Source organism: Ornithodoros turicata, chromosome 2 (genome assembly GCF_037126465.1).
Source record: "Ornithodoros turicata isolate Travis chromosome 2, ASM3712646v1, whole genome shotgun sequence".
NCBI lineage: Eukaryota > Metazoa > Arthropoda > Arachnida > Ixodida > Argasidae > Ornithodoros > Ornithodoros turicata.
The window spans coordinates 883,134-901,343 of record NC_088202.1 but is presented as its reverse complement, the minus strand read 5'-3'; the positions used below and the strand labels follow the sequence as shown (position 1 = coordinate 901,343).

Below are 18,210 nucleotides of genomic sequence, written 5' to 3'. Positions count from 1 at the left end.
GTTATGAGAGCCCACTCTATTGTACAGGGCAAGCCAGTCGTTCACGTCGTCATCCGCTGCGCCGCTGAAGGGCGGCGGGTCCCGTTGACGCATTTGGCAAACTCGAGTCGGAGACGGCGCAGCCGTCGTCGGTTGACGCCGCTTCCGTTGCCTGCCTCCGGTGCCTGTTGCTGTTGCCCAGGGGGTGTCATCGGGGGTATTTTCCTTCCACTTCGGAGCTCCAGGTAGGAACGTGTGAAGCCGGGGGCGGGAGAAAGCTCTCGCACCTCCACCAATTATGTTAGCGCGAAGGAAGCAGATACGTGTTCACGGGTCAGTGACTAGTTTATTCTGCGGCAAGGGGCAGGCGCGCGGGGCGCGTTGCTCATCATCTTCCGTAGCTCCTCATCATCTTCACAACACTATCTGTGTGCTTTCGTCTTCTTGTTGTCATTTTAGCGCTTTTAGTAGGGTGCATTTTTGATACTCTTTTGTGACGTTTTGTCTGGAGTCCAGTTTGGGCACTTGAGTACTTGATGGGAAAGTACTCGGAAAAGAGTACTATAAGTACGGTACAAAGTACACGGTTTAAAATGTACTTAAGGTAAAGTACAAGTACACAGAAATGTACTTAAAGTAGTTCTTAAGTACTTCTTACATCAAGTACTGCCCATCACTGCCCATAGCACATGCCATGACTTCTAGTATAGGCTGTCTGCATGCCCTTTACGACATGAAAAGAACCTTGTGAAGGTATCTTGTGAAAGTTTGGAGACAAGCTTGAAGAGAGTTTCTGAACAGTAGCGTAGGCCACCCATGTTGAATTCTTTAATATACGATGACGGATGGTCTGCGCTCTGTTCGTTTTTGCACTTTGCTTTTTCTTCACACTGGCGTTAGATCTTCTCAAGGTTCACTATTCCACGAAACTGTGCACAGCCGACGATAAAATAAAGCACTTCAAAGACGCGACAGCATCGTTATCCCACCCTCCGATACGTCATGCACGAAAGAACTCCGCCCGGGGACTAGCCAGAGCGCTCAGACACTAGCATACATCCGTGGAGCAGCGCGCCTGGTGGCCGTCTTCCGCAAAAGGCCCGCTCCGTCGGGTAGGAGGCTGCGGCCGCTCCTCACACCAGACAGTATTCATCTTGTAAATGTAATGTGAAGTACCCTGTGAAAACCAAGCAGTGTCTAAAAATATAGTACTGAAGTTTCCGTGTAATAATCAGCGCAATTGAGACGGAAATCATGCTCCGAGACCTCGTCGCGCGTCAAGTTCTTTTGATTTTATCTTGTTCATTTATACATAAAAATGGAGTCCAAGGGGTTTTAGGAGCTTCCTCCTTCTCCATTTCTTTTATTTTTTTTGAATAGGTGTTGCTAAATGCAATGCATTTATTTAGGCTGATTGAGCCTATCAAAAGGCCGAAAATCATGACGCCGAACTATCAGAAGGCCGACAGCCAAAAGACCAAAAAATCATAACGCCGAACTGTCAGAAGGCTGAAAATGGAAAGGCCAAAGAGACACCGGGTGAGCACTCCAATGAATGACCACTGGATGGGATGGTGTAGATTATGAAAAAGTTTTGTGGCTATTGTATTAGAAATCAAATAACTGGAATGCATAGCATTTGGTGCTCGCAAATAGACTAGCCAGCGAATATGAAAAATACAATATGTTTACTACGAAAAGAAAGTGTGTGGTGGGTAAAGTGAGGATAATTGTGCATTAAAAGCCCCTGGAATATAGATGCAAGTAAGAACTGAAATCGAGACAGCCGATGAAATACATCACAGCCGACCGAATGTTATCGTTCGCTTTGCGGATTTGTTGAAATTGGGAGACATAGGGTGCTTTTTTTTCTTTTTTTTATGTGTTTATAATGAGTAGTTAAATCTACATTCCATTCAATAAGCAACATAAAATGGATATACATAGTTTGCTGCATTAGTTCGCTAGCGATATCGTTCGCTGGATTCTATAGTATTTCTTTACTGTCAGTCAGACACAGGTGTTACAGTTGTCCTTACATCTTTTTCTGGGCCGATGTTTATGGGTTATAAAAGCTCTACACCCACTTATTCAGGTGTTTCATTGCGGTTTGATTGCATTGAAAATACGGTTCATCAACATAGAAAGTATGAGACAACAACTACAACATCATTGTCTGACCGCCACCAACAACAAAATGAAAATATATAGAAAACTATATATAGAAAATACCAGAGTTGGGAACTACGTCCGACGATATCCACGTTCAACGAGCGTGATGTCAGAGCCTCAGGATTGTGGGCATTTGCGTTTATTTCATTGATACGAATACAGAAGGTTATGTGTCATTGCGCTCAGTATTCTGTAGTACTCCCCTTTATAAAAGAACGCGGCTTACAGATCTGCCCAGTAGAAGGTAGCAGGACCTTGGAAAATCACCGGTGATCAATCACCTCGTGTCATAGTCAATATTTATTTGTTGTTGGAGAATCCCTTCCTAATCTTACCGCATTGTCTGCACTCAGCAAACTTTGCGAGAGAGGAACAGAAAGAACAGATGTAATCGGCGCAACGCAAGCGGCGCAGTGGGTGTAACCGCATTTATCTTCCTTGTTCAGTGGTTTTACTGTGCATTAGCATTCATGTTAATTTAAAAAATCCCGTCTCCCAATTTAAACAAATAATGTGATAGCACTTGATCGGCTATGATCCGTTTCCTCAGCTGTTCACAACGGCGCTCCTGTAATTTCCGGGATACGGAAAAATCGTCCCCGGTGGGAACCTAGGTTAGAGCGATTCCGTGCCACTACATCCAACGCGCCGTTACGTCCATCATGCTCTTACATCCGAAAACGAGTCGTTACATCCACCCTGCTCTTACACACGAACGACCGTTACATCCAACGAGACTTTACTTCCATTTCTGGCCGATACATCCATAAGTCAGTACACACAACGAGCCGTTACATCCAACAGAAAACCATACACAACGAGCTGTTACGATGCTAACGCGGTACCTCACGGGTACTTCTTTGAATAGGAAAAAAATAACTAAATAAAAAGAAGTGACCTGTAATACGGATTGACATTGATTGGTTCATAGACAGCTTCTATATTGGTACAACCACAAAACGAGGGTCGTTAGAGTATGAGGCATGTTACTGAGTTTCCTATTTCTCCCTATTATTTTTTTCGTCAACATCAACATCAACTGAGTTCTAAGCAATGCGCATGTGTGGAGCAACGCGCATATTAATAAAATGTTAGGTGTACAGCAGATGGTTTTTTTGTATTGTCAACGGACAGCACTTTGGAAATAGAAAATTTCCCATTCCTAAAATACGCATAAATTTGGCTCTCATGGTGTCCCGTTCTTCAGCTTTTCCACGAACGAATTTCACGTTTTCAAGTTTAGATTGAATTAACTGAGACCTCAGCATCCAACACAACGAAATCTGGAGTAAAAATTTACGCTTCAGAAATTATTCTTGATAAAGAAAAGAAGGCATATATTATTCTGTCCCACATAATAAGGAGGCCGAACTGTACTTTTCTGCCACACTCAAACAAGAACCTGTTATGTTGTCAGGTGACCATAGTTATTTTTCTACATTGTGTCCTTTTATTTTTTGTGGAATCGTTCCTCTTGGCGTTCAGGAAAAAAAGAAAAAGAGAAGAAGACTGTGTTGGGAATATCGCGACTCCCGCTGCAAGGCCTTGCCGCTCGACCTTCCCATATCTTTTTTGGTTGGTTTCAGTGTGTCAACCCCAAGCCTTTATCGCCCTTCACCCCCTTTGTACGGTTTTGCAAACTCGGACACCAGAAGAAAGGGAGTCCCCTGTCACTGGGGTTGTCGACTGACATCATTTTTCTGAGCGGGTATAAAGTGAAAGAAAAAGAAAGGAGAACATGGAGGAAAGGAGCCTTTCAAATATGTTACTGAAGTTTTCGGGTAATAATAAGAAGTATGTTCTACGACGGAAATTTTGAAAAGTCTTTTGCACAAACGCCTTGTAAATGAATTCAGATATTTTATAATGCTTACTGACCAGAAATATACATATCAAAATGTCAGTTTTGCATGAATAATAGAGTAATTATCAAGGTAAATTGCATGTTGTAAAAACATTTTTGGGACCCCTCATATAGGACCCCGGTTAGCGAATGCTGCCCTGTTGTGCATTTCTCACACACAAAATATGGACTTTGTCGCAGGCAATGCTATTTACCTCGTATCTTTAATGAGCTCCCCTTCGACAGTTTTTCTTTGGAATCGAAGTACAAACTAAAAAAAGCGCTACGGCAACTTTATCATGGGATGTAGTACCTTTATATGTTCATGTACTGTCAAACTGTATGCCGCTGACTGCTTCAGGCCCAGTGCCACAAGCTTTTCCGCTTAGAGGGGCCTGTTTTATTATATTTGTAGTTTGCTTTCTTGAGTAAAATTATTATTATTATGATTATTATTTATTATTATTCTTATTATTATGTAAGCGAGTGCAGAGAAAAAAAAAAGGAATACCGTTTCGAGCAGATTTTCCAGACTGGCATTGTAAGCGCTGTGTGTAGGCAATGTTTATAGCCTAATTTACCGCCGCTGGTAGATCCAATTGAGAGCCTCCGAGATACCGGCATCTGTACTATCCGATCACACTTGTACGTCGGCATACAGTAAGTATGCGCTAGTAAAACAATAAGAAGAGCAGCTAAAAATTCCATAGTCAGTCAGTACAGGCGGTAGTGACTCGTGAAAACAATAATTGTAGCATGAATATATAAGAACAAAAAAAGTACTCATGTAGCAATAGGAGACAAGCAAAAAGATGTGAATGTCTCGAATCGAACTATGGACCTTTCGTGGCAAAGTCCGACACTTTACCACTCGACAAACAGCGCAGAGGGCGCGGGCCGCCTTAAACTCGCGAGGTCAACCATGCACAATGGGGATTATTTCGTGAGTCGGTGGCGAACGGCGTGATAAGGACGAGCGTGGCGCCATCTAGAATCGGGAAAATCGTGAATCGGAGTTGCTGCCCGACTGGTATGGCCTCTTAAAGGGGACTGATGTGAGTGTCGGTGACGTTGTTCTCATCGAAGAACCGAACCGAACCAGGCTACAATGGAGAATGGGGGTCGTGGAGAAGGTTTTCCCGAGCTCCGATGGAAGGATCAGGGTATGTCTGTTGAGGACATCCTCTCGGACCACACTCAGAAGACCAGTGCAACATCTCTATAAGATTGAGTCTTCACAGCTACAACGGCCAAACGATTCTGCTTCTTCGCGGGCGGCAAGCTGTTGAATGTTATGTCAACATTCTACTGTCAACAAAGAAGATGATGACTCATTGTCTGTGACACTCGCGTGACAGACATCGCGCTCATTCTAGTTCCTTCTAACGGAATAAACACATCGTCATCCCTCTCTGTCCTGTCTCATCTTCAACAGTCTCAATTCATTATTGTTTTGACTTTGTTTCAGATATTCTACTATCTAGGCTAAGTAACGAAGATGGTTTTATGATGGTTTAATGAAGATTATTTTCCTCTGTTGTTGTTCACGTGACGCCGCTTACAGTGTTCTTTGGCGTTAAGTCTGTGCTAGTCACAGTATTAAATTTGTAATGTTTCTCGTTTTGATGGAATGTTTCGCTATTATTTTCCTGCGTGCATCTGTTGTTTACGTGTTCGATGATGATGCGCCGTTTAGAGTGTTAAGTGCTAGTCACAGTATTAAATTTGTAATGTTTCTTGTTTTGATATGATATTGTTTGGCTATTATTTCCCTACGCGTTGGATGGTGTGCAGGTTTTGCTCTTTATTAATGCTACCTGTTGATTGTGTTGTTTCTCATTATTTCCTTACTTCTATGCTATTGACTTAATAAGAAATTTGATTAATTAAAAGGTGTGTAACGTTGGAACAAATCATGTGAAACTTGGAATCCTTATTGTGCTCGAAATGTTCATAACTGTCACAAAACAGGCGTACGCCTCCCGTCTTTAACAAATCAGGGCACATATCATTAGAGCTGGTTGTTGGCTAGGAGCGGGCTATGCAATGAAGTTCATTTTTAACTTATCTAGTTTCTGTGTTGGATTCATAAAACAAAGTAAGGTTTGCAGTGCCTTTTAGAATGAAAATTGTATAGTGTTCGATTAGATTAGGTCACGAGGATGATTTAATGGTACTTAAAATGATAGATTATTCTCCTCTGTTGTTTTGATAAGAATACCAATGAATACCAACAATACCTTTGATTAAATGTAGTGTTATAGATTTTATTTCCTCTTGTGTTAGTGTCGTCGTGTCGTTTGTGTCGCATCGTCTTCCATGGTCTCTGCGGTTCACAATGAATTACATACCTCTATCGGCAGTTGTAATTATAATCCCGGTATTGCAATGATGGTGGTCACGTAGAGGAAATTGAACTTTTTATAATAAAACTTGTAATTTTGATTGTAATCGTAATGATTAAGAATATCTTCTTTGATTAAATGTAGTGTTATAGATTTTATTTTTTCTTGTATCCTTGTCGTTCGTGTCCCATGGTCTTCGAGGGTCTCTATTGTCCACAATTAGTTACATACATCTAGGGGCACTTGTATTAAAATCCTGCTATTGCAATGATGGTGGTCACATACGGGAATATTAGACTTTTTATAATAGAACTTGTAATTTGATTGTAACCATATTGATTAAGAATATCTTCTTTGTTTAAATGTGGTGTCCGTTTCTCGTTTTGATATGGTATAGTTTAGCTAATACTTCCCTACATGTTGGAGGATATGTCGGTTTGGTTCTATAATAACGCTATCTGTTGATCGTGTTGATTCGAATTATTTCCTTATGTCTGCGGTATTCACTTCATAAGAAACTGATTTATTAAATTTGTGTCACTTTGGAATATTAAACTTAGCTTCCATGTTGTGCTCGAAATTAGTTTTATCTATCAGAGCTTGTAATTAAAGGTACACTGTTGCCATGATGGTGGCAACGTTAAAACGTGTCTTTTTCAGATTATCCAATGTGGCCTCAATATTGTATGTATTATTGAAAGTAGAATGTGATATTAAATGAGATTCTCTTTCAGATTATTCTTGCTATAATTCAAGTATGATTGTTGATATTAAAATGTGTCTTTTTCAGATTAGCCAGTGCGGCCGAACTATTGTATGTATTAGCGAAAGTAGGCTATGATAGTAAACGAGATTCACTTTCAGATTATTGGGATCCACCGCCGCCGCCGCAATGTGTGTTTGAATGTGGAATATGATATTAAATAAGATTCTTTTTCAGATTATTGTTGCGATAATGGAAGTATGATCGTTGATATTAAAATGTGTTTTTTTTTTCAGATTATCTAGTGTGGCCGCAGTATTGTATGTATATATTATTGAATGCGAATGTGGTTTCATATAATAATAAAAAATCTTTCAGGTTGTTGGTGCAGGGCTCCGTAAGTGAAAAATTATTAAGCAATGTGATGAAATGTTGATATTATGTTTTCTTTCAGAATCTGATGACTGGAAATATAATAGCGAATAAAATATGTATATTTTTTACACGTGCTGTCTTGCGTTTTGTTTCTTCTGTTTGAGGTGGTGAAGGGTTTTCGGCTGGATTTTTCTCCTTCACCTGATTGGCATCACAATTGGCAGCACTATTGGCATAGTTCCTAAGTCCTAAAGTGCAACTCGGCGAAAAAAAAATAACGCCCCCGAGGAATGCCAGTAAGTCGGTGGTACATAAAATAAAAATGTTTTAATCGAGATTGTTTCCAACGGCATCCGAGTGTAGGCCACCCCAGCATGGATCTCATATATGTTGATCTAACTTGAGGAGTCTAATTATTACAGACAAATCTAGCCGATTGGTTCTGTATTTTTTTCTAGTTTTCGCCAAAGATTTGTTCTAGGGGGGTCCTAAACCGCGCTACAAATTTCGGACACACGGACACACATTTTACAAGGACGGACGGATATGGGTAGTAGACAGTTCTTGGAGCCCTTTTGAAATTTCTTTGAATACAACCCAATGCTTTACAAGCTTTGCTTACAATTTTGTTTATACGTTTGTCCCATTTTTAGTCCTTTCTTAAAGCAACGCCGAGATATTTGTAATCATCTGCGGTATCAAGAATCATGTTATTTAATTGGTAAGAGAGGTTGCAATTATTGGAGGAAAAGGGAACGCATTTACATTTAGACGTGGTTAAAGTGATACCCCATTCTCGCACCACAGTTCGATTTTGGTCAAGTCACTCTAAAGCAGACTTGTGCCCGTTACTCGAAAAAAGTAATTGATTACCGTTACCGTTACTTGTACGGAAAAAGTAATTGATTACCGTTACCAATTACAGGAATGTAATTGAGTAACGGGTAGAAAAGTAACGCGTTACTCCGGTCGTTATTCTGCATTCACGCAAATTATACCCGTCTTTGTGTGCCTCAGCAAAAAAAAAAAGAAGAAAAAAGGAAAGTTCAACAGGTGGAACAGCTGAAATAACCCAAAAATATGTACGTCTACTGTAGTTATCGCCCGGGAAGACGTTGACCCGATTGTGGAAGATCATGCGTGGAACTTCCCCATGACTCACTAAAGCTCCAAAGCTACCACAAAGGTACCACCAGTCACCACACTGGTGTAGGAACAGATTAGGGGGAGAGACCCTGAAATTCCAGAACAAAGGTGACGGCACGAAGGTCTTGACTTGGGGTAGAACATCTAAAAGATGAGTTAGTCTCTGCCGGGAAAGTAATCAATTACTGAGTAATCGATTACTCAGAAAAGTAATTGATTACTCGAAAAATTACTTTGACTTTAAAGTAACTGATTACTCGAAAAATTACTTTGACTTTAAAGTAACTGATTACTCGAAAAATTACTCAAAAAATTAATTGATTACAAGTAACGCAATTACTAGTAACGCGTTACGCACAAGTCTGCTCTAAAGTACCCTGCAATCGTCGTCAGTTGATATAGCTCTGTAAATTATGCAGTTGTCTGCAAATAAGCGAATACGTGAATCAACAGTATTAACTAAATCATTAATACAGATTAAAAACAATAGCGGTAGAATGCTGTGCCCAGAACAACATTTATCAGATTCGTACAACAACAGGATACGAAATGAATCTGCAGCACAGTGTAATGTCCGAAACGAACAATTCAAGGTGACTCGAACACACACAGGCGACTGAACAACTGATCGTGTACTGCGGAATAAAACGTGTTCCCGTGACCAGAGCTGTTTTCCGTTCAACGAGCGCCGCAGCCGGATACAGCAGGGAGAGCGAGGAGCCCCAGCCGCAAGAACACATTACTATACGCCCTTTCTATGATGTCGCTAACATTTTTACGATAAATGACTTCCGAAAAGCAAAATCACACGGCGAGCAGCCCGAGAAACAAAGCGGTGCAAAACCGAAACTTTAGAGAGGATCACATGGTGGACAGGACGTAATAGCGATGCGATTTGATTCGAGCGGCCGCTACCTATAGGGTGGCTACGCAAGTCTGGAAGGAAGAGCCGTTACTTGTGTTTCCTTCCTCCATGTCTTCACGTCTGTCCGTAGATCGACACGGCCGATCCTCGATCTCGTTTGCTCGCTTTCGGGCTTGAAACGTGGCGTCTGCAGGCAGGCGTTGCTTACGTTGATGTTCAGTCTCGGCAGCCCGGCACCGTCGATCGCTTTCTGTTTTCTTTTGTCGCCTATGACCCAGCACTCGTACTTCGTTTGCAACCTGTTATATACTTCATCTTCGTTTTGTGGCATCTTGTGGCTTCGTCGTCGCTTTGTGGCATTTCTAATGCTAACGCATTGAAACTTGTGTGTCGTTTCCCGCTGTCTTCGTTGTTTTCGTTGAAGCTGCTCCTTCCTTCCATCTGATTTCTTTCTTGTGTCCGCAGATGGACACCGCCGTTTTTCCTTTGATATGAGCCTTCTGAAGCTAACGCATTATTTGTTTACAGATACATCCGCAAACATAATAACTAAATACTATTTTTAATAATAACAGACCACTAATAACCATTAAATTTACACTATGGCCTGTAATTTACTAATCGTTTCGAACACTAAGTATATATATAGTACTGATGTTGACACCTTCTCAATAAATGCCAATAAGATTTACCAGTGTCATCTTGAATCACCTCTCTCAAGTTAATATCTCGACAAGAAAAATTCCGTAATGATTGAGGTATCTTCCTTGCAGATTCCACGAACAGGGCATTTATGACCTGACGGCAGAGATCGACTATGTCCTCCAGCAGACTTGCTGCGAGAAGCTCCTCTTCATTGGACTTTCTCTTGGACCGGCTACATTCATGGTGATGCTGTCAGAACGCCCAAAGTACAACGACAAAGTAAGAGCGAGAAGTCGCATTGTACTATTGCCATTTAACCACCAATTACCCACGCTACCATAGTCGGTGATGGCCCCCACCACCACTACAGCTACCCCGCACATGACAGCCCAGCATTGGCTAGAATCTAGCTAACATAGTCGACCCAGGACTCGAACCCGATCCGTTCTGGGATGTTAGGATGGAAACAACCGCGCATCCACCTGAGCTATCTAGCCACAAGCTTCAGCTTCTTGTAGCTGTTGCTTGTATAACCGAAAGTGTTCGTCACAGAATATGCAGGTGACTTGGTTTCTCAACTGTGTCCTGGACAGAGCGTCTCCTCGCGAACGTTGGGCCGCACTCGCTACAAGAATAAATTTGTAATTATAATCTTCTAAATAATATTGTTTAATTTGCCGCAAGAGTAATTTTCTGGCCCCATTGCACGTGATCCAGCCCGCAATCACAAGGTGGTGCTCGTGCCATCTAACCTTACACACTCTCATCTTATCCCAAGAGCAGATGTCATAGGAGAAGTCATAATTTATCTATGTTTATCTAAGGGACTATGAAATTTCCGGAACCCATGTTTTTTTTTCTTCTCGAAACGGTTCTTCCCGCCGAGAAACTAAATCACATAAATTTTTCTGAGCGAAATCGAAAAAAACTCTGTGAGAAGCGCGCGCTTGATGTTTCTCTTCGCATTCCTCCTCTCCCGTGCGCATTCTCTTGTGGATCGAGCAATTATGCACGTTGTGCTGCTGGCTCCCTTTACGTCACCGGGGTTGCGCAATGACAAGCAATGGTCCTCCCAGCCTCCAGCTATGCGGCTGTGAACGCAGTAGGGCCCGCGAGTCGCACCTACAAGGTCACAAGGTCTCTGGTCGCGTCTGAGGTCTGAAGCATTACGTTTCTCTTCGTTGCAGGTGTTCGCCTAACACGCTATAATGAACAGCTTTTTTTGTGTGAATCGTTTGGTACACATGCGCTGCCAGGTATGACATATGAGATGTACTTTTTCGTCGAATATAATCGTCTTCTTCTCGGCGGCCGTTCAAAACAGGGAACCCAAGCATCCATCTCCGTGACAATGAAGATTTTGCTGACGAGATATGTGTGCCTCTAGGGATTCACCGCGAAGTTGTATTGGTTGTATCGCCGTCAGCAATGAAAAATATCTGCTAGACCCCTGGCATTGCAATTATATTGATGTGTTGGCATCTGACAACAAAGCAAGTGCGTTCTGAAGTGCGACTGTGATATTTGGAAGCTGTCCCACTTTGTTGCTCGATTTTATTGTACGAATTATCAATGTAAAATACTGGATGGTCTAATGTTTTGTTTTATCTTGTTTCAACTCGCGTTCTTCATTGCCGTTATTATTATTATTCAAAGCAGCTTCGCGCTTTCAAGCGATTCTGATTTACTCTGCCTTTCGTGGTCTACAGACGCCAGGCTGGCCGTATTTCCTTCCGTGAAGGGACTTATTGTTTGCTTAAGAATATGTTCCACGGAAGATTTTGTATTTTATGAGGTATTCAGTGTTGAGCAAGTCGTAAACAGTTAACATTAACAACAACCATGACTACAGAAATTGAACTCCAGCATATTCTGTAAGAGAGAGAGAGAGATACATGATGACCATGATATGGGGATGAGTAAGAGTAATCAGTATTCTGCACATCATATGTATTTCTGATAACTGTTTGTTTTGTGGAAACCTAAGTTCCCACAACCCGGGGCATCAGACCGTCCATTCCGCGCCCGAAGTAACAAGCAGCACAACAGCAATTCAAACGAGCAACACACAAGGTTTATTCTGCCCTTGCAGGAAGTCGAGACAATTCTCAAGAGCCTGTTTATCGAGACCTCCCCTCCTGCCGCTTTTATAGACGGGTAATCAGCCACGCCCCCTTGCTGTCGCCGCTACAGTGCGTGCACTCTAACGGCTGCTTACATATCCCATACTCTCCTGCCCCAGAAGATTATACAGACATTAAGCCTTCAGGAAGATCGAGGAGGATGTCATCCGCGTTGGGGGTGGTCGTGGTGCCTGCGGTACCCGAGGTGTCTGAAGGTGGTCGGTCTCCGCTAGATTCAGGCAGGATGAGCCTCAGTGTGACCAGCGCAGTGTCGGTTTCTGTAGCCGGGCGGGCAGCTTCAATACGGGCCGGATGCACGGGTCCCAGGCGATGGGTGGTGCGATGCACCTCCGGGAGCTGGTACACCGGCCGGGAAGGTGACGTTCTTCTGCTGTCAGGGTCTGTAGGGGGCCTGCCGGGTGCCTCTTGGAGAGGGTTAGTCCTCGGAAGAGGGTTGGGGTGCGGCTGAGGTCGTCCCCGTGGAGAGGTTGCGGCTGAGCAGTCCTGGTGATCGGGAGGCCTAGGACACTGGCTGGCCCTCGGACACCACAGTCCAGGTGGTCACGGTGTGCTGCCGGACGGTGGCCGAGCCAGTGATCCGAACAGTGTTCTGTGCAGAGCGGGATTGGGGGACTGGACGATGAAGTGGAGTGACACGCCCGAACGAATTCAGATGGCCTTTCTTCAGGATGTTGAGTTCGCTTACGTAATTCCTCCAGGACACGATATCCGTAATCCGGGGGAAGAAATTCGTTTTTGAACCGACGATGGAAGTCGTGAAGGGACGTAACTCCAATTGCAACCGAAGCCAGCGGGCGGCGTCTCCGATCAAAGGCTGCAGGATGTTGCAGATGCAGGTGTTGGATTAGTACTTCGTCCGAGATTCCCATACCCGTCTGATAGGCGGTAACGCAGTCCAGGAAATCGGCAACAGACTTCTTATCGGTGTAACCGGAGCTGTTCGATGTGTCTCCGTGTGGCCGCTCGCCACGGCGCTGCGCCAGCTCTACTCCCTTCGCCGCTTCGTTTAAATTCGCTCCCGAGAATACTTCTCGCATGACGAAGGTAAAATTTTGGTTCTAGACTCAGAAATTTTGTTTCTTTCCGATGAAACGAGAAAAAAATCATTTTATAGTCGCTTTAAGATTAAGCTTACATTGCCCTAGCTTCCATTCTTTAGGCTCAGTTTTACAGATTAAATAGAAGAATGAGGTGGAAGAAAGAAAACGCCGTTGATTTAGTTTGCCGCAGGGAAAATAGGATGGAGAATGTGGGTAAGAAATCTATCTTCTGGGGGAGACAGGGTCGACGCACACACGGCCGTCTCTCTTGCATTTTTCACCACCAATGTACATGTTTTCAGCTCTATGAAATTAACACACACGTTATAATGCCTAGAAGTGAGCGTGGACAACATTGACAATTGACAGCAGTGGCGCATTCGACGATGTATACGACCAACATGCTCATGCTTATCCTTGCTTACACAGGCGTTTTTTTTTTGTGATTGATCATCAACAGTTAAATAACACAATCAACAATTCCCTTAAAGGTACTGTAAAGCAGCACCAATCAAATGTCATTTAGTGCATTTATTCGATAGTCCAAGCCACCAGGACCAAAACTGTGCAAGCTTCATTCCAATCGACGGTGCAGTTAATTAGAAAATTACAATTAAAGATTACGGGCAACGCTGTACTATGTATTCGAAATGAATCCGTACTTCTGACACATACGGCGGCAACCACATTGCATGCGTATAACACTGGGCCCAACACAACAATCCACCACAATCCACCAAAAAATCCGCCCCTGCAACACACACAACGACCCACATCAGAGGATAAACGGATAACCGAACTGAAATGAAATGCTGAGCCGTTGAAAAAAATGTGTCAGACGTTCAAGAAGCCAGACAGCGTCGGGACTTGTTTGTTCACAGAGAGAGTTTGTTTGTTCGAAAGAGGCCGTGAACAAAAGGAGCGCGCAGGCGCAGCAGAGAAGTAGGGAAAGCCCCCATCGAACAGCGTCCAGCACTGGGTTACTTCGCAAAAACAGGGGTTAACAGGTTAAACTGTTAACAGGGGTTTCAGAATACATAGGTAAACAGGAAAACTAATAATATAGTTACTAAAATAACGAAGTTCCAATGTCATAGTATGTAATACCAATTTTCAGTGTTGCCCGCTGTACAGGGGGTTGTTTGACACCAGGCGTCGCACCGCTCCACTACGCCGCATCTTTCATGACAAATTAAAAATATTTATACCGCGTTGTCGGTCGTAAGGTTCCGCATATGGTATTTAGAAGCAACAAAGTCTCTAGTCACATCACCTGCATATCATGCTTGTCTACTGCTTTACAGTACCTTTAAAGACCTTTCCATGTGGCTCAAGGTAAAGAGTTCGACATTAAATGTCAAAAAGTATCTTATATCTGTTTCCAAGAACAAAGCGGCGAACCAGAATGTTCTAAATCTGCGTGTAGGAACAGACAGAATCAAACAAGTACGACGAGTTTAATTTCTGTGTGTCTGGTTTGAGGAAACCTTTCTCTGGAATATCCATGTTATTGGAATTTAATTTGAACCTGCAAGGAAAATTGGTGCATTACACGGCTTTTAAACATTTAATAATTTTTGTTGACAAAGAGTGCTGTATCCCACACCCCTGCACTAAACTACTGATTCCTGGGGATTCACAACAGTGTGCCTAGCAGTGTGATATATACGCGTTTTATCTTGCTTGTTGTTCATGAGTGTATCTAGCTACAAATATGTGCGGGTTTTTCTTGTTTGTTGTTTATCTCGTTCCTTTTCCTTTTGCTCTGTAACTCCCTCCCTCATGTAACACCCCATCGGGGTAATTTGAGGTATTTGCATAAATAAATAAACTGCGACTAATTACAACAGGTTCAAAGCACTGCAGAGGCGAGTATTACCATTAACAATTCGGAAGTCCCACAACAAACATTCCAGGAATTAAACATTCTACGACTAGGACAAACTACATACTTTAAGGCTTGATCTGTTTGTTTATAAGCGATCCCATTCAGGACCAACCCAGTTCAAGTCATACAATACCTCATATATGATTAGAGATACAATCTTTCTTTTTCTTTATCTATTCCACTGCAAAAATTATGGCGCAAAAGACACAAGTTATCCGATCTACCACAATTTTCCAATACCTTTACTCACTCCTTTGCAATGTCGTACCCGTTACCGAAATATGGTATCGCGATACCGATACTTGTTACTTGAGTAAAAAGTATCGAAATACAAATATCTATACTTCTTTTTTAAAGTAACGGAGTACCGCTACCGTTACTAAAAAAAGTAACGCGATGCTTTTCGCGATACTCTTCTTTGAAATACGAAGATGATGCAACATAAAAATATCGCTTACGTGAAAAGTTTTGCAGTAAAAAGACAGCATATTTCATATGTAGCTCCGGCACGTTGTGCTTTACGTTTATCAATAGCTGGTTCTCGAAGTCGTCTTCCGCCGTCTTTGCAGGCCGTGGTCTCTCCGGCAGCTGAGAGAGGCCAGTGTGACAATTACGTTATTGTCAGGCCCACACATACTGTGGAGTCCAATGACCAAGGAATCATATCCGAGGTTAACAATGCCACAGTGAGAGCGTGACTCAGTGCGACACCGCAGCTTAGCAGTGAAATCCAGAGCGCACTGTCAAAGACTTGACCTCTGTCCGTTGACCTCAACACTTTTGTTGAACACAGCGTGGTTATTTCCTCCAGTTTCAAAGAAAAACAGTGAACATGCGTTTGGTATAATTCCATAATTCCGGTTACGGAGCACGTAGGTGTGTCCCCAGGCTTCTTGTCGAGGGCTAGGCGGACCATTGGCAATGAATAAAAGTGAGAAATATGGTCGGTGAAGAAAGGGTTGGGTACTAAAAAGTATCGGTATCGGTTACGATACAGATATCGCGTTACCCTAAGTTTGTAACAGAAATACTTTTCCGATACCGAATTAAAAAAGTATCGCTATACGCATTTCGATACTGAAAAAGTATCGATTACTGTTACGGCGATACGTACAACACTGCTTCTTTGTGATATCTCTAAGGTGTGAGATATAAAGCAAAGCTAATTGAGGCAATACTTGCTCATAATATGCTACCAGGTGTTGACTAGATTGGATCATTCTTTCTTGCATAGTATGGGTATCTTGCTCCTAGAATGCTGTTTGTAATTTGTAGTCCGTCATACTAATCTGGAAGTACTGCCTTACGACTGCTGTACCGGGCCAGGTATATTTGTCAGAGATTTCCCCCATATGCACCTGCTTCCGACTTTCCCAAAGAAAAGTTAAAAGTAAAATGAAATATAATAATAAAAATAGTATCCGCATCCGCAACGGCGCTATGTGGCATAGGTGTATCCGCATCCGCACAACCGCGGATATCGAACATATCTCCACATCCGCGATCATTGCATTGGTAGCTTGCATGCACCGCGCTGTGCTGTTTCTCATTCAGCCCGGTTGAGTTTCGGTTTATGCGTTTTACAGCGGCAGCAGTTAACGGAAAAACGGGTTCGCCCGAAAAGTGCGTCGAGCTTTCTTTCACCGGCAAGGCTATGAGAACTTTCCCTCTTTGGTTTGGCCCAACAAAGCTCGTGCCTGTACGTTCCCATCGCTTGCTTGGTGTGGTCATGGACTAGGACCTGCGCTGGGCTCGCCACATTAAGCACCTTGAAACTAAAGTGCACCGATGCCTTCCCGCCATTCAACATCTTTCTGACGTAGGACGGGACCGTGATCAGCGCGCGCTTCTAACCGTTCATGCGGGGGGTGGGGGGGATATGTTTATTACGAAAAAAAGAGGCAGCAAAAAGGAAATGTCAGCCAGGCAGAAGCCGACATGCTATTCCTTGTAAAAAAAAAGAAAAAAGAGCAGAATCAGAAAAGGAGAAAGACGCAAGCGGCACATGGGCAGCAGGGGGGCATGAGTGCACGATCGCTCAGAGCAGTCCAGGAGCCCAGAGTCACCTGGGAAGCATATTAGCGCTCTGGTAACAGCCCATTGCTTCTACCCTACAGGGCCCAGTAGGGTGGCCAAAGACAGGTCTCTGTGTCACAGGGCAGATAGGCGGTGCGTGAGTGCAGTCTGAGGAGCGGCATATCTTGGACAGGTCAAGAGTAAATGATGGGTGTCGGCGTCGATGGAGCAGGAGGGGCACACCGAAGAGGGACGCTGCTTGATCGTGAACAGGAACGATGGAATACGGGCAACATTCAGGCGAATACGATGGGGAGCTGACCCTTCCTCTCGAGACAGCCGTGGCGACACAGTGAAGGCCATCTTCGGGTCAATGCGGTGGAGGAACGTGTTGGCTGCGACAGCGTTTTCCATGAAAAGGCGTGTGTCGAAGGAAAAGCGCCGGCAGATGTGTATGCGGCAGACGGATGGTGGTAACGGGATGACAGTGTTGCACTCAGCTGCGCCATGAACGCGGCGCGGCTTTGCTGAGGGCGACTGTGCTTTACAGCCCTCCAATCTTGCACAGGATTACCACAGCGTCATTAAATATCATTTGGACACTGTTTGCCAGCAGCCTTCGTCGCTGCCTTGGCATTGCTTGGCATTTGGCAGTTCGTGGCCAGCTACAATCAAGTATTCGTCGTCGATGGTGCACGGTTGGTGCCCCCCGGAACACTAGAACGCAAGCTAGCCATCAGTAGAAATCGCCTGGATGCAAGGTTCTGCACACAGCAGGTGATACCTTCACAGCTTCCATCTTTTGCTCACTCTACTCTACGATGGGACCAGCAGGCAACACGAAGAACAGGAGACTCGGGGAGAAAGGTCAACAATCGCGCAGACATTTCTCACAGGTTACAGCAGTTTTAAACTTTAACTTCGGAGGTGTTGCTGTTATTCTTCGAAACATGTCTAATGGTGAATACTAACCTGTTTCAAATGCGTCAAAACCTAACCGTCAATCCGGGGTGGCCTTGCACTGTTTTCCTCGGCGAAGGTAAAAGGTC

General features: G+C 43.5%; 1 protein-coding gene across 1 annotated transcript in view; it reads left to right on the top strand.

Moving 5' to 3' along the window:
- The window catches only part of LOC135382953 (lipase 3-like), an 85,292-nt gene extending 73,058 nt beyond the window's left edge, over positions 1 to 12,234 (top strand). The window contains exons 4-5 of the mRNA XM_064612620.1: positions 10,202 to 10,373; positions 12,166 to 12,234. Coding sequence (XP_064468690.1) covers positions 10,202 to 10,373; positions 12,166 to 12,234 — 241 coding nt within the window. The remainder of the gene's footprint in view (positions 1 to 10,201; positions 10,374 to 12,165) is intronic.
- The last annotated feature ends 5,976 nt before the right edge of the window (positions 12,235 to 18,210 follow it).